Below are 19,803 nucleotides of genomic sequence, written 5' to 3'. Positions count from 1 at the left end.
GGAGGAGGAGGAGGAGGAGGATGGGGGGCAATTGGAAAGGGAAATCAAAAGAAAGGGAATGTTGCCGATACGGAAATAACGTATAGATCTAGCGTAAAATGGGTATCACTTTGTAGGGCTGGTTTCAAAGTAACAGACATCAGCTTTATGAAGCTACAGCATGGGTTAGTATTATTGTCACGCCAGTTATGCGGTAGTAGTAGCCGACTCCTCTCCAGAAACCCCAGAAGCCTCAGCGTCGTTTGTGCCCTCCTCCACACCCTTACTACGACACAGGGGACATGAATTACGCCCCGTGGTGAGCCACTACGAGAAATTATCGTCAACAACAGGCTACAAAACGGAAGGGGCATTCCTGTTTCCCATTTTACCTTGGGCTAGTCAACATACCTCGTCAATACAATCCTTGTGAAATATATGGTGGCATTGAGCTAATTGCCGACATATCTCGTCATTTTCGAAATCGCTCAAGCAAACGAGGCATCTCTCGCCAGGATTCAGCTGAATAACTGTGGCACCCTCGCCAGTGTGTCCGGCTAAAGTTCCTTCGAGGCGCACCGCAAAAAGCCCCCCTGCTGATTCAACATCTTCTCTTGAAGCAACCGGGGGCTTCACTGGTGCGATCAAGGACGAGAGTAGCATCATGTCCTCGTAGGTCGGAGTCTAAACTGAGATCAGACATGCTGCTTTCCCAATGAATCGCGGATGAAGGGTGGACTTACATCGGTGAACAACGATGGCGTTGTCAGGATAGGATGGTTTTCTGGATAGCTTCCGCCCAATACATATATTATCCAGCTTCGGGTCCCCTCATTTTGGTGGCGAGATGAATCAGGACTTGTTGATCGGGAATTGTGATTGGAAAGCTGCGAAGGGGAATATCGCTGAGATTCATTGGAAGATGCGCTGTTTGTGGTCCATTCGGAGCCTTCATTGGCCACAGCAGACATATCAGGGGAGGGGTTACTAAGGTGTTCTCGTTGTCGTAAGGACCGAGAGTCTCTGCGGCCGAGCGGCTCGGCAGGCGGTACTGAGGATGAGCCCGTTAAACCAACGACATAGTTGTCATTTTCGCTGGCGTTTTCGACTGACGGGGATGTAAAAGGCTGGTTACCAATTCTTCCCTGCAACGGAACAACTTCGTCTCCAAATGATGACGACGACGACGATAATGCGTCTAGGAATGGCGGTGAAGGGCGGCCTTCGCGTGTGTTGGCTTCACGAGGATTAACCGATCGTATCCCTACTATTATCACCGGGATCATCCGGATCGTTTGATCTGGTGACGCTGTAGGGGAGATAGGCGCATCTGAGGTAGGTCCGAATCGAAACATCCGAAAGAAATTCAAAGGGCCGATAGATCCAGTTGATATGATGTCGTCTGAGGTATCTGTCCCCAGCGAATCCGTAGACCCCCCGCCGTTTCTAAGTGCCGATGCTAGTCGGCCATTTTGTAGAGCCCGAAGGAAGGATTCGAAGCTACCATCAACACTATCACCAGAAACGTCCCTAGCATCCGAGAAAGCATTGCTGTTGTTGCTACCAACCAAGGAAGCGGCGGTCGCTGCAGCTGCGACTGATAGCAGCCTCGAAAGCACGGCGGCCTGGTCCTCCCCTGATCGGCCGAGGCGCGAGGAATTGGATGAAGTGCTCCCACGGGAATCGCGAGGGCCTCTGTGAAGGTTCGATCGGGTTTGGCTTGAGCTTGGGAAGTGGGAAGGGATTGTTGGTTCAGGTATAGGGAAGTTCTCTGAAGTTGTAGCTTCAGGGCTGTCCATCTCAGGGTTGATTCTGAGAGGCCTGAGGTGACGGCCGCCAACCATGTTTCGTCTCGCATCATATATTCCATCAAATGCGTCCCTTCCCGTGGGATGGCCACCGGATTGAGATAGGCCACCCGCATTTTCGGCGGGAAGTCGATAGTTTAGTGAGGGTTCGTGGAGTACATCGAGATCCGGTTCTTGTGTCTCATGTGCTCGCATGGGATGAGAATGGGAAAGGTCCAAAGAACCCGTTTGCCGCGATGGAGAAAACGGGACGGACCCTATTCGTGAGCCGATCATTGAAAAAGGCCTGTCGCGCCTGGTATTTTCGGTGGGGTTTGTATTAATGGACCTCCGCCTGTGGAGAAGACTAGGCCGTATGCGTGAAAGCCTCACACGTGGTGGTGCTGTCGAGTTTTCTGGAGGCGGGTCATCATTGGCTGTACTGGATGGAGGTGTGCTGTCCCTAAGGGAAACATGATCGGTCGAAATGCTAGAGGATACAAATCTTGAAATGCGTCGTCGGATTCGGCTGCTTCTTCGAGAGTCAACGCTGTCGGGATCGGGTGAGAATGAGCGGCGGCGTGAATGGGGAAAGGTACTACCGATAGCGCCCGATGAATAGGAAGGCTCAATGTCCCTAGTACCGGAGGGTGCCATGTCGTGGCCGGATGGAGAAGACGGCTGCGGTTGTAAAGCTCCGGGGATTGGACATCGCGTCGATGAGGCGCCCTGGCCCATCGCACCAAGTGGTTGGCGCGGAGAGTCCAGAGGTGTTTGCGGGGGAGCGTCTGGCAAACCTCTGGCGAGGTTCTCGAGGGCCAAAGTAAATGTAGTTTCCAAGTCGGGTACAGGAAGGTATAATGAAGCTGATCTAGGTCCCGAGCATCCGAGACACGATTATGGTTGCTGAAATATGACGTCGGGGGGAACAAAGGTGAATTTTTTGGATTTGGGTCCGAAAAATGGCTAGAGATGATTCTGAGATGATATATATGACTACTAGTAGATAGTGATAGAAGAAGCGGATATGGAGGTTGGAGGCGGATAGAAGAGAAGAGAGAAGAGATGAAGAGGGGTGTCAGTTCGTTAGACGGCCAGTTATGAGACGACTATGGTACGGAGTTTGATGTTAGATATCATTTGCAATATGAAGCAAGTCGAGGAGTTAGAGTCGGCCGTGCAGGAGCGGTGGAAAGTAGTATAGGTAGTTGGAATTAAGGCTGGTGGTCGTCGTCGCGGATTTAGTAATAGCCAGGTGAGGATAAATCGAGTCGGTCGTTGCAACGTTGACAGTGGCGGCTGACGTAAATTTACGGAGGATAGACGGGAGGGAAACGATGACGAGGAGCAAACGTTAACAGCCTTAGGAGCCCCGATGACTACACAGCAAAGCCAGTTGGTGACGATGAAAACACTAAGGATAAGTACCTAGGTATATAAGTAGTGATGATGGTGATGGTGATGGTGATGACAGTGGTGGTAACGCCAGAGGAGGTGGTGAGGATGAGGAAGGTGTTGTTGGTTGTGGATGAGTGTTGAGTGGAGGACGGTATGAATGGAAACTGACGACCTAGGTACCTCAGTACTTAAGTAGGTATCTAGGTAATTAGGTACTGACTTACCTACCTTGGTAGTTACCGAGTGATGGGTGGGTCTGGTAACTAGTGGGTCGGGAGAAGAAGGAAGATAAACGGAGGAAGGAAAGGGGCTTGTTGAGCAACACAACACCACAACACCACAACACCACAACTACAACACACGACGTATTACTAAGCTAGTTTAGTGTCGAGACCAGTCTCATAACACGCAACACGCAGCACACCATCGTCATCGTCATTCTTCTTTTCCTTAGCTTAGTCTCGTATCCAGACGGTGTGCTTCTCCAAGGAGTCTGGTGGCTTTAGAACCCTTTGTATGAACTAGACTATTACCAAATGTCAACTGCCAGTTGCAGTGCTCTTTAGAGACGTCTTCTGTAGTCAAACCACCCAGCCAAATTATGGATCGATCAACTATTCAATCAATCTAATGGAGACATGCCAATATGGACTATGGACGGATAGATGAATATGAATATAAAATTAACCAAGTGCCTAAGTATATATAAAAACTACAAGGACATTCGATCTAGACTTAGCCGGTCGAGGGATCTGTGTCGCCTATTCCATAGATATTCGTCAGTCCCAAAAAAGTTCAAGTATTATCTCAACTAGGTCCTAGATAATAACCTACACGGGCTGCAGCTGGTAGAACCGTGCTTGTCCATCCCCCGCCCTACCACCAATCCACCACTTCTCCCCCGTCCCACCATTCATGGCGCCATCGGTCGAGCTGGACGAGCTCCTACGCCGTCGCGTCGGCGAATGCTGTCGAGTGTTGGAGATGGACTGCGGAGGGCTCTGCTGCGGTGTTGTTGTGGCCCCGTGCTGGGCGGCTGTCGAACATGGAAGGGCTGATCTTGTCGGGGATACTATCGTGCTATTGCTGGTAGCAGCCGAAGCAGATGCCGTAGAGACAGGCGCTGACGGTTTCTGTAAGGCTGAGTGAGCCCGGAATGCCACAAACAGACTGGCAAGAAAGGGTCGATTCGAGGGCATGGCATGCGCCTTTGTCTTTGCCTATATATTCACTCTTTCTATACGATTATCTTGCACCTCTTCCCTTGGCTCCAGCAGGTTATACCGGATCGAGAGATGTAATCGCTCAGGCGGCGGTATGTATGATATGCTGGTTCGGACGCTGAAAAATGAGAGAAGGTATTTAAAAGTGATCTCGTGACAAAATTGTGGTTTGAGAGTCCAAGCCGCGAATTCAAGATTAAGCCATATCCTTGTGCTTGTCGTTTCTCCTCCTGCCACTGCAGCTAGTGCTGGCGATATTACAGTTGAATTCGTTTTAAAGGTAGGGGAGGCTGACTGGGAAGTAGATGATATGGTGGCGAAAGTAACGGTGATGGTGGTGGTGATGGTGGTGGTGGTGATGGTGGTGGTGATGATGATGATGATGGATGGATGGATGGATGGATGGATGGATGGGTGGATGGGTGGATGGAATGTTGCCGGCTGGGAGGTTGAAGATATTAGCCTTGTCGTCATTGGCCAAACCCGAGCCAATCAGACACCCTTTATATCGTTTTCCTTCCGAGCCAACCTCACCTCAGAGCACCACAAAACCTCACTTTACCAGTGCACCACCAGCGCAGTCGCACTTCTATACCACAAGCACATTCCCATTCTCATCCTCCGCCATGCCGAACATCGTAAGTACTCACCGTGGTCGTGGTTATTCATCCACTCAATCGTTAGTCACGTTGTCGTCTAAATTGCCTGCTAATCCAACCCTTCCTTCGTAGTACCGGAGCCCCTATGGTCCTAAGTAAGGCACTATCGTTGTCGCAGCATCTCTTACCAGCATCCCACACTCTCTAACAGTAAACCATAATATCCAGGCTGAAGAACGGACTGCACTTCGGTCCATGGACTCCCGGTCTCATCACTCGCCTGTATGTCGGCGAGAACCCCCGATAGTTTTTTTTTTCATCATTTGACCCTTCCGGACATTTCCACCCTAATAATGCTCTGCTCCTTCTCTAGTGGCTTTACCACCGGTGCGTTTGGTGGCGTAGCTCTTTTCGCTGCTGTTTTCTTCGCTGAGGGCGTTCCACGTGTGAGGAGTGATATTTTGCAGAAGATTCCAGTTTTTGGTTCCTACTGGGTCAGGGAAATTCCGGCCTCGGATAATGTATGGCGCCTTTCTCATACCCCTCGGCTTTTCCATGTTCTATTTGACTGACAAAACTCGGATATTTTGCAGCCCTTCTAAACGGGTCAACAACGACAGACCCTCGGCCTCTCAACTCCGGTACAAAAGAAGTAAAAGAAAGAAGCAAAAGAAGAAACACCCGGTTTGAACATCACTCATGTACATAGCCTACCACAATAGACCTTAGATTGGTATTTCTTTTGAAAATATATTCTTTCATTGCTCTCCTATATCTCCGCTTCAATATTCCGACCCATGACCGTTAGTTCGTACGCATAGTCTAAATTTTCGTACATCTAATTCTTTCCAATCCAACCACAAGCCACGAAGAAATCGTGGATTTTCGAAACTTTTGCAACATCTATCTTGCATATCTCTTTAGCTTGCTTCTTTTTCAAGACTCCACCCTGACGCATGGCTTCTTTCATAAGGAGATCCTTTGTTACAAGGTAAGGCTTAGGATGCATGCCAATCAGGTTACAAAGCCGCCTCTCCTCCTCTGTCAGGAGATGAAAGTCTGGAGCATTTTCGTTATTGAGCGCGGCTGGTGTGAATGATGCTGGCTGACTTAAAACCACACTCGCCGCATTTGGTTTTCGACTTGCATAAGTGCCATCTGCTTTGTTATCCGCGGCGTCATCGATCACCTGGGAGCTGCTGGATATCGGAGCTGATGTTGGATTGGAGATCGAAATGTTAAGGCTCTTTAATGTACCTGGGTGGAGGAGGTGAGGTGATGAGAGTATGGGGCCCTCTAGTGAAACGGCCGTCTTAGCGTTGACACGGTGTCCGCCACGGTCATTCTGGGTGCCCGGTTGTTTCATGATGTTTGTCTGTAATTCCATGAATAATTGTTAAAACGGAAACGTGGGAGTCGAAGGGGCGTGTAATGGTGGAGGAATTTGGGGTTTATCCGCCACTGTTCAATGTGATTTCCTTCCTTTTTCTGATCTTGACATTGATGGTCACAGCAAGTGATGACGTGGGTACTGCGGAAAACGGGAGAGGAAAAATAAACACAACTGTGTATTTCATACCCTATGCGCCTTCTCTAATTCATACTTCGCTCCCTTCTCCAAGTTTCGTATTCCACATCTCCTCCACTCCTGCAGTGTCAAAATAGCCTGTCGTAAGCTCAGCTCCTTCTGTAGATCGTCCGCGAATAAAGTGTAGTCGGCATGATTCATGACCCTCGCAAAGGGTTTTGCTTTATTGAGCAATTCCTTCTCCTCTTTACTACGACGTTTTTCAATCACCTGGTTTTTCTTGTATTCTAACAAAGCGTGCTCGAATATAACCTTCTTCCTCTCAACTCTTTGAGTGAGACGGTGATTGTATATGTCCATAACAGTGAGTTTGAGGTCGATTTCGGGTTCGATATGTCCAGTCACAGGGTTTAGGCCATCGCCTGGATCGAAGAACATGTCCTTTACGGTTGTCTCAGCCTCATTCTCGTATTCAACTTCAAATTCCATTCTGCCAGGCATATATCCTTGAACCTCGTGACACGCTGGCACGCTGGCTGTAGGTTTTTTCTTAGGCGCTAAAGGAAGTGCATTTGCTGCCGCCGCCTTTCGTGCCTCAATACGTCTCTTTTTGCGAGTTTGGAACTCCTCCCGTGGCATGCTCTCTAAGCCGCCGGCGGCCGCGGGATCAGAAAGCTCAGGTAGAGGAAATTTCGACGATTCTATGTAAGTCTTGTAGTAATGGTCGCGAACCTCGTCTTTCTCCCTTCCTCCTCCGATATGGTCCGCAACATCCGCCCAAGAACCGAGGCCATAGGTTTCTGCTCCTTCGAGAAGGAGCAGTTCTTCATCGGCACCCCAATCCTCGTCAAAAATTGGTATCGAATGCTGTTCTATCACACAGTATGAATGGCTAGCAGGGCGGTGATTGCCACAAGTCTTGCCCTCGGAGAAGCAGGACACGCAAAGATCGAATTCAGGACATGAAGCATCTGCGCAGCGTATTCGGACCTGAAAATAGTTAGTCAATTGAAGGTTATACCGCGATCAGGGGAAGGATACGCATGCATGGGCAGACGCACAGTCGAAGAGATATCAGCAGAGCAGACATCGCAATGAAACCTGACCCCAGACTCCGCAGCACGCGCCGTTGCATTGGACTTTTTCTTGATGACGGTCATACTAACTAACGGTACCGAAGGCAATAGTTAAGGCGATGGCTATACTATTTGTTGCTAATATACTGATATTTGGATGTCCCAGGCTCGTGATGACCAGGATACCGATTCGAGCGGGATGCTAGATGCATACAGGTGTGTTGCCAAGATATGATGTAAGTACATGCATGTGCTTACCTAGTTTACTTACTTAGTAAGTACCTACCTACCCGGTCTCGTAAACCAGACAACACACGGGGTGCTTCTTGCGAAGCAGGCAGGCACAGCCAACAACACAGCTGTCCTTTGGACCCCTCCAAAGCTCACTCCCTCACTCTCCCTCCAACCAACCAACCACAACCACCACCACCACCACCACCACCGACATCGATCCAATAAAACGGCCAGGCTTCTCACGACAAGTTCAGTCGCCAGAGAGAGCGATAATCTCACAACTCTCTCCCAAACTCGCATTCCCCGCGACCTGGCGAATATGGTCCTTCTACAACATTTCAGGGGATGGCCTCCGAGCGTATAATGCCTCGCCAGCAGAGACCCGGCCGAGGAAAACAGCGCAACCAGACCCGTTGTAACCCTCGATATCTCAATAGTAACAAAGATAATATTGCAGAGGAGTGGGGTCCATCTGGCCCTCAAGCTTCCACCGAGGAGCCTAACAAGCATAACCTCAGGGCCGCCCTTTTAGCCAATCATGACCCCAAAACATCTGACCATCGAAAAAGTCAACCTCTTCCCTCAGAACAAGAAACCACAGCTCGGGAACTGGATAGCGAGTATGTTCTGGTATATATCCATAAAGTCCAAACAACCGATACAATGGCAGGTGTCCTTCTCGCCTATGACATCGAACCCGATGTCCTCCGAAAAGCCAATCGGTTGTGGCCAAATGATAGTATACAAATGCGCTCACAGCTTTACCTCCCTGTTGGCGAATGTGCTGTGAAAGGGGTACCGCTTCCAGCTGAGGAATTGGCAGGGCAGCGTGTGAAGTCTCTAAAAACCAAGGGGGGGGGCGACGAATTGGGGAATAGCAGCGATCAGCAACAGCCCACGCCCCTCAGGAACAATCATAACAACGCCCCCGTACCAATCTTACAAACATCTGACGGCCATCATTCGTTCATACACATCGACCCCGTCGGTCCTGTTGAAATTGTGAGGTTAGCAAGACCAAAGCTTTCTCACTTTCCATCTCCTTCCAGCAACCGCATGGTACCAAAGTCTCGCATACTGGACCATAGCTCTGTAATCGAGCCCCAATATAAACCGCCCCCTCAGGATATATCGACGGATACTTTCGAGCGGCTCGAAACTGTCGGTGCAGCTATCGAGACTTTTGTGCGTAGGGTTGCCGCGAGTGCAAGGATGAACTGGGTCAATAAAACAACAAGTGACTTGATTGAGCTTACGTCCCATGTGGGACGGCCGCCGCAAACTCCTGATTCCAGAGGGACTAATGCCAGCAATACACGTAACACCAATTCTTCCCGATGCGAAGAGGTTGCTCCGGCGACATTAGCGACCTCCAATAGCTTTATGGTGCATGGGGGTAGTTCTGAAGCACCCAGGAATCGCCGGCGGACAAAAAAAGTAGAGGCTTCTGAGGGGTAGACACAAGAAAAACGCCCGGTCTTTTTATCCAGCAAGCGATCCCCAGAACAATGAGCTTTCTCCCCATCGGCCTTCAACCTCATTTCCCCTGGGTCTCGGATGTATTTTCTGTACTTTATGTACCTTCAGTGCATCGTGACCAGAAAGATACTCTCCACCTATGATACGCTTGATATAATCCCAGAAAAGGTCTGCAAAGCCTGAATCGATGAAAGATCTAGTGAACTTAAGACCTAGCTAATTCATTCAAACTTAGGCACCTCTGTTGTGTTCCTATCCGCTAAAACCATCCTGTATCACAACAGAGCCCACATGATTAATGGGTTGATGTCCCCACATGAAGTTTTATTCAAAAATTGTTATACAACCCAGTCAGTTATAATGTGTAGTGTATACATATTTCAAGTTTTTCGAAATGAATAAGGGCCTCATTCTTTCCGCTCCTTCACCTCTCCAACCCCCGGACCCCCGACGAAGAGACCGCTAAGAGGCTCTAGGGCCGCAACAAAAACGCAAAGGAGACTGGCGATCACGAAGTGACTTATAGTCGTCCCGATATCCAACCAGCTACCTTCGTCTTTAACCATATAGAAAAAGTTTAAGGTAAGAACATCGGTTATTGACATGACAATCATGAACAATGCTGAAGGTGGGGCATGAATAATCCGATTGAGAACCCCTAGATTTGCTGAAATAATCGCGAAGGGGATGAGAAGTTTGAAAACAAGGAGCGCCGTCATGGAAAAGGGGTTAAAGATTGGGATAAGCCTGCATACTGACTCCAAAGAGAAGGAGCTGAGGGAGGCAACATTACCCGTTCCAAAGAAACCGGCTTGAATAAAGAAGAAGAAGAAGAGAGCTATGCGGTTATCACCAAGATCTAGAGCCCTTACCCCCTTGTTCTTCGCCCTGGTCTCCTTAGTACTGTTGATTTGTTGGTATACCAAGTACTCCATCTGTACCCATGTAGCCAGCATAGCACAGAACGATACGTAAAAAAGTCCTTCGTAGGATATGGTCAAAATTATGAAGGTCGGTGAAAACGATAGGAAGATCACCATGAGTTGATGCTGATAGTGTCGAAGTGGGGTAAATCTATGCATGGGCAAGGCCAGCAGTGATAGCCCTGAAGGCCCCGTCAGTTTGTTGGTATTAAAAATAGGGCGGCTGGGGTATATTACCAAGGATGCACCACCCTACGACCTGGTTTCCGAAAGGTAGGCCTTGTTTAGCTTGTATTGACTTGACACTACTGTGTGTCACTGCCATAGATAGTGCTATGAGGCCACACTAAGAATACATATTAGTCCTCCCCCACTTTGAATTCAACGCCGAGCGGGTCTTACCTGGAAACCTAGTAAAAATTGCATATACTTCCCGTTAAATGTCGTTTTAACATTAGCAGCGAAGAGCCTATGCCCATAGGCTATATAACCGACCCCTGCAGCAAGCATCAAGCTGCCTGCTGAATGTCTTCGATCTGTCAGAGGACGAAAATGGCACCGCGAGCGATTTTAGGTAGGTACGAACATTTGAAAGAGGCTCTCGACTTTTATCACGGGCAACAACGTGAAAACACTCATTGCAAGGCAAGATACACTCCAGAGGAAAACAGTGGTAGAATTCCGCTTTACAAATACCTTGCCATAAAACCAGGGCCATGTTAAACCCAAGATGAAACATGCAGTAAAGATTTCACGATGAAAATATCCGTATACCTAGTCCATATGAGCAGTTGCCAAATTAAAATTCAAAGGGGGGGGAGACTTACAATAGCTTCCAGGACAATCAAGAACCCAAAGCTCTTCATCAACAAGCCAGCATAACGATGAGGACCATGCCTTTGCGCTAGAAGTGGGATCCCAACCATTAAGGCGTCTCGGGAGAGCCAAACCTGCCACCAAAAAAAAACAGGCGCAAAGGCGTACATATAATATGTCCAAGGGCTTTGTTGTACGTAAATAACGGCAAATAGTCCGGTAAGGGTGCTTAGGAAGCCTACGAGTGCAGGGGATGACCACCTTCTCATAGCAGCGTTATCCAAAAAGTGCTGCTGGATGACAAAGGCTAGGGCAAATAAAATCCACCCCAGATAGCCCAAAGTTACCAGCGTTCGTAGGAACAACCAATCATAACTGCGATTTTAATATTAGCGAAAATCCGGTTTGACATGAAGTGGGTTTCACATACGTCTGCATATATCGTAAACCTTGCAAAGAAGCCGATATAAGGTCTTTGCATTCAGAAGTTGCCGCATCGTAATCCTGGGATGTGATGAGTGATTTTATCTTGTCCACCCGTTCCTGACTAGAAAGACCCCTCTCGTGCAATGGCGCAAATGGCACAAAGTTTATTTGTGTAGACATCTTACTAGCTACGTTGAAGAAATAAAGATCAGCGTCAAAATCTACCTTTAGAAAAACGGATATGGGTGGTTTAGTATCACCTTCTTTAACCTTGAACATTTCCAAAATCTGGAGAGCATTCGCAAAGATAGAACGCGCCTTTTCCTCATCACTAGCATCAAGGTATTCAAGCGGGAGGACGCCCACAGAGTTAACGGGGTATTCCACACCGATAAGATGAGCCATCAAGGCCGCAACGTCAGCCTGGTCAACGTCCACTCGGCGAACGTGATCCAAGTTCCAGTCACTAGAGAATTCATCGTGGCCAGAAGCAACTGCGCCATCGGCCACGATATCCGGCCCTCTGATACCAGCCCCCCATGCAATCAAAGGAGTCCTAGTATTATCTGGGTGACCATCACCGTGAGAGCCCCAGTCGGACATCCCGTGGTCAGCAGTAAACACCCAGGCCGTTTTACCATCATTTCCGTAGAACTCTTCAACACTAGCAACGAGTTCTTGAACTCCAGCGTCCACAACTTGTATATTCCTCAAGTACTCCTGAGAGTAGGGTCGGAACCCATGGCCAGTGCTGTCTAGTCCCAGCAAATGAAGAAAAAAGACAACTTTGTCCTCGTTCACAGCAGCCCGAAGTTTATCATCTCCTGCGGCCTGAGTAAAGAAGTCCTTGACGTGGTCAAAAACCCATGTATCAAGTTTTGTTGCATCCGCAGTGAAATCCTCGTCCTCCTCCGAATAAGAGAAAGCGTCAACTCTACCAGGAGTCGCGCCCTCCTTGAACATAGGCAGGATATCCGGCGAGCCCCAGCTCCATGTGTGGCGGCTTTGGTTAAAGACGCTATCAAAATTGACGGGGTTCAATTTCCACCCAGTCGTGACAGCGGAAACATCTTCATAAAGGCCAGCTATCAATGCCACATGACCCGGACGAGACTCGGTTGGCATTCGAGTATGTGATACACCGAAACTACCCACCTCGAGTACCCGCGATCGAAGGAAAGGGGCCAGCGGGCGTCTAGTCGAATCCTCTCCATCTTTGAGAAAAGGGGGAGTGTGGGCCTGGAAACATTTATCGGCGCGGAAACCGTCTCCTAACCGAAATCAATTGATTAGAACTATACCTATCGCCAAAATAAAACGTCGGTGTTCTATGCATGGCAAGCCCAATGCGACGATTGGGGCGCGTCAGGGCCGGACTGTAGCCAGATAACGGGTTAACACACCGACAATGAAGAACAGACGTTTCGCAGGTGGTTTAATGCCGGCTGAGTGATGCCGCATGCCATGGACAATTGGCGAAACAAAATATATGTCAAAGATTGACCATATATAGGAGAAGTGGAAGATGGCCGCAACGGCCAAGAAACTTAAACGGTTGAACTGCATTGTGGCAGTTGGACGGTAAAAGACGCGACTCAACTGGTGTACAAGTGAGGTTGTGTTTGGTGACAGCTTTCAGATCCGAATAGCAAGTATGTACACGCAGTACCTACCTAAGTACTTAGGTACTTCTTACCTGCTTGCTTACTTACTTAAGTACTTACTTACATAAGTGCTTAAGGAAGTTAAGTACTTAAGTAGCTTGGCCCACCAGGCAGCTAGTACTAGTTAAGTACTTGCTTACTTAAGTAAGTAGTACTTAGCTTAAGGTTTTTTATACCAACAAAACATTTACAATAGCGTATTTAAGTACTTACTCACTCTGCAAACATGACAACAGTTGAGGTTTCTGATTTTGCGGATCTGGCCCTCACCAGGTACCTCCAATTGCAGACTCCAGGACGGTTACTAGTATCGGTATCGGGAGTTCCGGGGTCAGGTGGGCATGGCGCTTAATATCCGTTATATATATATCTGACCACGAGGAAAACTCGATCTTGATATGTAGGGAAGACGACTTTCACCAATGCCGTAGTTCATAAAATCAATGAACTCAGCCAGCTCCGGCACGGAGTCGCAGTGGCATGCGCCATCCCGATGGACGGATATCATCTTTCCCGGAAAGATCTAGCATCGCTCCCCGACCCTGATGAGGCGTGTCGGCGACGTGGCGCGCCGTTCACTTTCGATGTTGGCGGCTTGTACCAGCTCCTCAACAAACTTCGAGAACCTATATCTTCTACGCTGTATGCACCGAGTTTCGACCACGCCATAAAGGTACTTACATATAAATCGATTCCCTAAAGTGAACCCGCTTCGTTAAATTTACCTTCGTATATATAGGATCCTATTCCTAGAAACATATACATTCTCGCCACCCAGCGAATCGTGATCGTTGAAGGCAACTATCTCTGCTTCAACCCTCCTGATGTCCCAGAAGGAGGCAAGGAAGGTAGCCACCCATCACCACTGTGGCGTAAGATCGCTGCTCTGTTTGATGAAAAGTGGGTCATAGACACTCCCCTCGAGATTACGTCTTCTAGGCTCGCATTGAGGCATCTCGCTGCCGGAATCGTTGGATCTTTAGAGGAAGGGTTCGAGCGTGCCAACGGTAGTGACAAAGAGAATTCCAATGATATATTGCGCTGGATGGGGCCCTACGATCGAAAATTATCGGCATCCTCTGTTTAGGTGCCATGCTTTATAATTATCGAGATAAACCTAGCTTAGGTAGGTAGCTACTGATGATTACCTAATTACCATTCAACGAACCGGGCCGAGTAAAGAAATATGATATCGATAGAATAATATAATATAATCGCGATTGAGGTAGGCCGCGGCCGTGGAATTATAATGTGATAACGGTATATACCTATATGGTCAGGATATTCGAAAGTCAGTAGATATACCTAAGTACCTACCTAAAGTACCTAAGGACATGTACCTAGCAATGGGTAAATATAAATATCGGGAAATACGAACCATCGCAATTCAAGCGCAGATCAACTATAGTATACTAATTGAACCTCGATCCGGACCCTGGAATTTAATATTTGCAACGTCCCTGCTCGGAGTGCAGTGAAGTTCAGTGTTTGTTTCGATAATCGAACTACCTATTACGTACGCGTACTCGAGTAAGTAATTCTTACGTATAAATACTTACTACTTAGCTGAGTAAGTACCTAGCATACCTCCTAAGCTAAGCTACTTAAGTAGCTTATATACTTCCCATCTCGATTCTCAGAGAAACGTAAGATTAAGCACACGTCCATTGCATTGTTCGCACATTTCTATCCACCACCGGCCCCACCGAGCGTACACACTAACAGCGCTCCCTTGGAGATCTCAGTCAACATGTCCGAAGTAAGTACAAGAACACAGACGCGATTTTGTCCAAACCCCCGCCCGGAAGAAAACGCCAAAATCCTAACTATATTGCGTGGTAGGATTTCGGTCCTGATATTGAACAACTACGGAATATTCGGACCCGGCTAGACCAGCTAAGGAACGACAGAGACCACTATATCAAAGCAGCTGATATTGATGGTCTCTTCCTCTCTTTGAACTCCAGTGCCCGAGTTCGCGAACTTGACTTGCGGGGCATAAGTGGGGACTATACGCTACCCACGTGCATAGGAGACAAGGACAATTCGTCAGGCATGTTAGCCTTGATTTTAGCTAAACCCCGTAGCCTCAAGTATTAGCTAATCCGTTGTACATTAGCTAGCCAGCTCTTGGAGGAGGTTTTATTACTATTATCATTGTCATACATGACGATTGGTAAGAACAACGAACTTCCCGCGGTGTAAGGACTATTCCCTGGTTTAGTCATCCATATTTGAGCCATTGTAACGGGTTTGGATAGGTATACTACTCTGGTTGTCATTAAAACACTGCTCTTCCATCTGAAGAATGCTGGCGCATATTCCCGACAAGACCTTAAAGCTCTGGAGGCAAGACTTGACGACATTTCCCGGATCATAGAAAATGGAAAAGAGAAGTATGGACAGGTGTGGTTTGTATTTTTTAAGTCGCAGCTTGAGGATTGCAGACAGTCACTAGTTCCCGTAAAGCGCAACCTAGACGGCTTGTCCCACCAACTTGACCCCCTATACGAGAAGCTAGTGTCCTTGATTCGACAGATCACTGCAGTTGGATCCCGACCCAAGGTCAAACACACCCTTCCAGAGGAAAACTAATATAACATGCCTGTGTGATGTAATTTTCTAACATGTGAACCTTCAGCAGGTCGTTATATCGGAAATAAAAGAACTCCAAGAGAAGCTCGTTGAAGTCGAAAGCTCACGTGTCGAGGGGAAGTTCCTCGCGCCCGATGACACTATACCTGAGGGTCAAGAGTTTATCAACGATCTGCTACAAAAATGCCACTTCATAGCAGATTCAATAATATCTGACTCGCTCAGAGTTGACCCGAGCCTCTCTAATCTCCATGATGACCTTGTAGGCACAAAGGGAAAGCTTGAGCAGCTCATGCTGACCCAAGCTTGGTCTATGAGAGAAACGGATTTGTTCGATATCCTACAACAGCTCCGTAGACTCGATAGTCTTCGAGTTAATGATCGTTTTGTGGGTACGGACGGAACGTCGCCGGAAGAAGGCCAAAAGGTTCGTATAGAGCTGTTTCCTTGTTTCCCGATACTTTCTGCTAACCTTCAAAGTTTCTGCTCTATCTACTGCGAAAATCATACGCTTTGATATATGAGCTACTCCACTCTTCAAAACCAATTAGTGAATCGCTTCAGCCAATATTTAATCAATTATCGACATTGAAAAAATGCTTATTGGAAGTTCAGGGTTCTGGAGGGGTATCGTCGGCGAGGGAATTGTTCCCCTTTTCAATTAATAAGTCGCCCGGCCACCCCTTGAGAAGTTAAATCAATATTGTCGGCGCTGCTAACATGAGATTCTGTCCTATACAGCTCGCCTCCATCGATAACCTAAGGGTATATCTTCTATATATCCTGGCGAATGCGAGTTTGGAATGAATACTAACGGGGCTTGTTCATGCTTTTAGAACTCAAAGGATGGCGCATTTCACGTGGGGAAGGAAATAGTAAGCTAACCCCACTTTGATCCAAGCATCCTCGTTGTGAAATATTCTTTCTCACTTTACACCGTCGTTTTAGCCTGAGGGACAGGGTGCAGTGAATAGTCTATTGGAGGAATGCTATGAGATTTGCCATGGACTTAGATGCCAGGTGGAAGACTCGTAACAAAGAGTACACAGCATCACCATCGACGTCGATTACGTGCACCAAGAATCAAGAGCGCCTTTAGTTATTACATGCTCCCTACCTATCTAGGTATTTACTGGCAACAAATTTGAAATTTGAATGGATTCCCTGAATGTGAATGCAATGTTGGGGGATAGGCTTGTTAATTTAAGGATGTCAAGTGATGTCATTATGCTTCTGCCAAAAATTGTTGTGCATATCATGCCTTGTGCATATGATGGTTGCATGCGCAGGGCATGGCACTTGGCGCTTCCCATTTAAGGAAAGTGTCGAATTCGGAGAAGCCGTCTTATCTGAGCTCATGTACTATCTCTAAATTAAACGAAGACATTCTGGACCGGTTCTGCTTCGTGAATTCAACCCAAATTGCATATACACGGAATCATAGACTTTGTCGCACGCGCACCACTATTCATTCAAGATGCAGCTTCCCCTTAACGAAGCTTTCAGCGGTATCTTTGGGAGTATATCTTTAACATCATGGATGTTCCTAATAGTAAGAAACATAATGATATCCTGTGTACTTAGATATATTTTGATACCGAGAGTTGGCAATTGTTAATCTATGATCTTTACTAGGTCCCCCAGCTTTGGGAGAACTTCCGAAACCAGTCAGCCGAAGGCCTCAGTACTTTGTTCTTGATAATCTGGTTATTGGGGGATATCTGCAATTTAACAGGTTCGCGTGCGACTCTCTCCTGCCGTTTAAACAGTCACTGATCGGCTGTTATCACTTGATTCCCTGAACTAGGTGCCCTTTGGGCTCATCTCCTTCCTACTGTGGTCGCACTGGGGATCTATTTCTGCCTCGTCGATTTCATCATGCTTGCTCAGCTCATCTATTACAACCACTACCGTCCGAAGAAACACTACCGGTTTTCACAGAATCGCAGGACTGATCATGCAGGTCCAAGTTTATCAGATCCACTGCTCCCGGATGCCGAAGCCTCGCGGGCAACAAAGCACTCGGGACCTCAACGCCGAGACAGTTTGTCCGAAGCGTTCTCAGATAGCAGCCCATCTAAAGAAGTTACTAGGAATGCTATATCTATCTTCCTGGTCGTATTCGTCGGAACCACAGGGTGGTTTATTTCCTGGAAGACGGGAGCATGGGGCCTTCAAGGAGACACGCCAGACACGGAGGCTCCTTTAAGTGCTCTTATCCTTGGATACGCTAGTAGTTTCTTCTACCTCACGTAAGCCCAGGAATAAGTACCAGCAGTAGAGTACCGGCATTGACGTTACATAGGGCTCGTCTTCCACAGATTTATACGAACACCAAGCGCCAATCCTGTAGCGGACTTTCAATACTTTTTTTCATATTATCAACTGTGGGTAACTTGACATATGGCGCCAGTGTAAGTGAGAGACTCCCGAGCGAATAATAGAATATTAATCTTACAAATTGCAGATACTTTCTTTCTCCCTAGAACACAACTACTTACTTAAGAATACGCCGTGGCTGCTGGGGTCATTTGGTACATTAGTTCAAGATTTCGTGATATTTGGACAATTTGTATACTATGGGAGGCTCCAGACAGGGCCAAGGCAGGAATCATGAACTGGTGAAATATCGAACAAGAAACGGCATTTGCTTTCCTCACAGTTTCTTACACCCAGTCTTACACCCACGCACAGATGCACTATATCTTCTTAGCCGGGGCCGCCTCCTCCCGGGAGATCTATACATTGTCATCATTCTCAAAAGGCCAGAAATACAGAACGTATATTATTACTTAGGTACCTAAAGCTTGATTCTTAGGAATGAAAATCATCTTGAGCGATTACGATTGCAATACGAGCGACTCATGCAGTTGTTGGAAGAGCTTTGATCATTGCCACATAATTACAGAGGACCTAAGCGAACCCGAAACCCAGGCAAGCCACCGAGCGATACCGACAAATGAATAGGGTACCTGCAACGGAGAAGAAGAAATGATAAAAAAAGGATAACAAAACAGAAAATATGTTTGCATTAGTCGAAAAGTCCAAATCCCATGTCGTCATCCGATTCCTAAACGAGATGATGAGTTAGCGATTGCATTACCATCCGAGATGTCACCAAATAGCCTTACCTCCTTTTCTTCTTCTTTCTCCTCTTCCTTGGCTTCCTCTGCTGCTGCTGCACCGCCAGCAGCCGGTGTAGCACCAGAGGCAACAGCGGCACCACCACCCGAGCCGACATTTAATAATAGATCCTTAACGTCTTTGCCTTCTAGAGCCTATAGCGAGTATAACATGAGTGAACCACCCGGTTAATGATGGAGAAACTGTAGTGGCGAACCTTTGAAAACAGGGAAGTCCATATTGGCTCAACTTCGACGCCGGCAGCCTTCAGAAGGGTGTTGAGTTTATCGGCCTGTTAAGAGGATATGTTCCAGATTAGTTGTCGGTTCAAGTATGTAGGAGGGCCGTCGATGGAAGTTCTGACAGTGATATCGATCTGCTCATCTGCCAAGATGAGGGCAGCGTAGGAGACAGCAAGTTCGGAGGTAGCCATTGCGAATGTATGAATCTAGTTTCCAACAGCAGTTTGATTAATAGCCGTGTATAGCTGATGATCGTGAGGAATTCGGGTTTGTTGGCTTACAAAGAGGTTTTCGAGTGATGTCGGTTGCAAATTTAGACGGTGATGGTGATATGAAAGAAGTGATAAATTTCTTAAAGGTGGGTTTGGGATTTGTGTGGGATGACCAACACCAGCTTCACCGAGAGTACCCGAAGTGGTATCACTGTTACGAAAACTGGAAAAGAGTATCTAGCCTAGAAAGGCAACTAACTAAATAAATTTGACTGGAATCAAGAATAAAATTTTACAGGGTTTGAAAGCCGTTTGTCAAATGTAGATATGTATTTTCAACCGTCATGTTCCATGTTCTGGCCAATTCACAATATCCGACGACGGTTTCCCTCGTTCGTAAAGCCCTAAGCCAAACCCTAACGAGACCATGTCGCCGGGTTGTGTTGTGGACTTCTTGGCATCCCACAACGAGAACAACAACAACAACAACAACAACAAC

At 47.4% G+C, this 19,803-nt stretch overlaps 10 protein-coding genes across 10 annotated transcripts; 5 read left to right on the top strand and 5 right to left on the bottom strand.

The window, feature by feature from the left end:
- Positions 1-186: 186 nt before the first annotated feature.
- Positions 187-2,504, bottom strand: AOL_s00054g23 (uncharacterized protein; the record flags this gene model as incomplete). The annotated part of the gene is made up of 3 exons (XM_011121339.1): positions 187-306; positions 391-663; positions 723-2,504. 3 exons carry the CDS (start codon positions 2,502-2,504, stop codon positions 187-189), a joined length of 2,175 nt encoding a protein of 724 aa, XP_011119641.1.
- Positions 2,505-3,994: 1,490 nt separating this feature from the next.
- On the bottom strand, positions 3,995-4,363 carry AOL_s00054g22 (uncharacterized protein; the record flags this gene model as incomplete). Its single annotated transcript, XM_011121338.1, has 1 exon — positions 3,995-4,363. One exon carries the CDS (start codon positions 4,361-4,363, stop codon positions 3,995-3,997), a length of 369 nt encoding a protein of 122 aa, XP_011119640.1.
- A 650-nt stretch (positions 4,364-5,013) lies between these two features.
- AOL_s00054g21 (uncharacterized protein) lies at positions 5,014-5,588 on the top strand (the record flags this gene model as incomplete). Its single annotated transcript, XM_011121337.1, has 5 exons — positions 5,014-5,025; positions 5,119-5,141; positions 5,215-5,268; positions 5,360-5,507; positions 5,580-5,588. 5 exons carry the CDS (start codon positions 5,014-5,016, stop codon positions 5,586-5,588), a joined length of 246 nt encoding a protein of 81 aa, XP_011119639.1.
- Positions 5,589-5,824: 236 nt separating this feature from the next.
- On the bottom strand, positions 5,825-7,674 carry AOL_s00054g20 (uncharacterized protein; the record flags this gene model as incomplete). The annotated part of the gene is made up of 3 exons (XM_011121336.1): positions 5,825-6,361; positions 6,566-7,504; positions 7,576-7,674. 3 exons carry the CDS (start codon positions 7,672-7,674, stop codon positions 5,825-5,827), a joined length of 1,575 nt encoding a protein of 524 aa, XP_011119638.1.
- Positions 7,675-8,169: 495 nt separating this feature from the next.
- Positions 8,170-9,282, top strand: AOL_s00054g19 (uncharacterized protein; the record flags this gene model as incomplete). Its single annotated transcript, XM_011121335.1, has 1 exon — positions 8,170-9,282. The coding sequence occupies one exon, from the start codon at positions 8,170-8,172 to the stop codon at positions 9,280-9,282; it is 1,113 nt and encodes a 370-aa protein (XP_011119637.1).
- A 428-nt stretch (positions 9,283-9,710) lies between these two features.
- AOL_s00054g18 (uncharacterized protein) lies at positions 9,711-12,593 on the bottom strand (the record flags this gene model as incomplete). Its single annotated transcript, XM_011121334.1, has 6 exons — positions 9,711-10,408; positions 10,464-10,572; positions 10,629-10,755; positions 10,813-11,000; positions 11,054-11,417; positions 11,473-12,593. 6 exons carry the CDS (start codon positions 12,591-12,593, stop codon positions 9,711-9,713), a joined length of 2,607 nt encoding a protein of 868 aa, XP_011119636.1.
- Positions 12,594-13,358: 765 nt separating this feature from the next.
- On the top strand, positions 13,359-14,219 carry AOL_s00054g17 (uncharacterized protein; the record flags this gene model as incomplete). The annotated part of the gene is made up of 3 exons (XM_011121333.1): positions 13,359-13,467; positions 13,537-13,805; positions 13,872-14,219. 3 exons carry the CDS (start codon positions 13,359-13,361, stop codon positions 14,217-14,219), a joined length of 726 nt encoding a protein of 241 aa, XP_011119635.1.
- Positions 14,220-14,882: 663 nt separating this feature from the next.
- On the top strand, positions 14,883-16,762 carry AOL_s00054g16 (uncharacterized protein; the record flags this gene model as incomplete). The annotated part of the gene is made up of 8 exons (XM_011121332.1): positions 14,883-14,891; positions 14,975-15,189; positions 15,256-15,333; positions 15,394-15,697; positions 15,777-16,154; positions 16,469-16,492; positions 16,564-16,602; positions 16,676-16,762. 8 exons carry the CDS (start codon positions 14,883-14,885, stop codon positions 16,760-16,762), a joined length of 1,134 nt encoding a protein of 377 aa, XP_011119634.1.
- A 442-nt stretch (positions 16,763-17,204) lies between these two features.
- AOL_s00054g15 (uncharacterized protein) lies at positions 17,205-17,983 on the top strand (the record flags this gene model as incomplete). The annotated part of the gene is made up of 3 exons (XM_011121331.1): positions 17,205-17,279; positions 17,363-17,462; positions 17,535-17,983. The coding sequence occupies 3 exons, from the start codon at positions 17,205-17,207 to the stop codon at positions 17,981-17,983; spliced, it is 624 nt and encodes a 207-aa protein (XP_011119633.1).
- A 775-nt stretch (positions 17,984-18,758) lies between these two features.
- Positions 18,759-19,283, bottom strand: AOL_s00054g14 (uncharacterized protein; the record flags this gene model as incomplete). Its single annotated transcript, XM_011121330.1, has 4 exons — positions 18,759-18,797; positions 18,859-19,005; positions 19,068-19,142; positions 19,215-19,283. The coding sequence occupies 4 exons, from the start codon at positions 19,281-19,283 to the stop codon at positions 18,759-18,761; spliced, it is 330 nt and encodes a 109-aa protein (XP_011119632.1).
- Positions 19,284-19,803: the final 520 nt, after the last annotated feature.

This window comes from Orbilia oligospora (assembly GCF_000225545.1).
Source record: "Orbilia oligospora ATCC 24927 unplaced genomic scaffold scaffold00054, whole genome shotgun sequence".
In the NCBI taxonomy this organism is placed as follows: domain Eukaryota; kingdom Fungi; phylum Ascomycota; class Orbiliomycetes; order Orbiliales; family Orbiliaceae; genus Orbilia; species Orbilia oligospora.
Note: the sequence above shows the minus strand (reverse complement) of the source record. Positions and strands in the feature narration are given on the sequence as shown.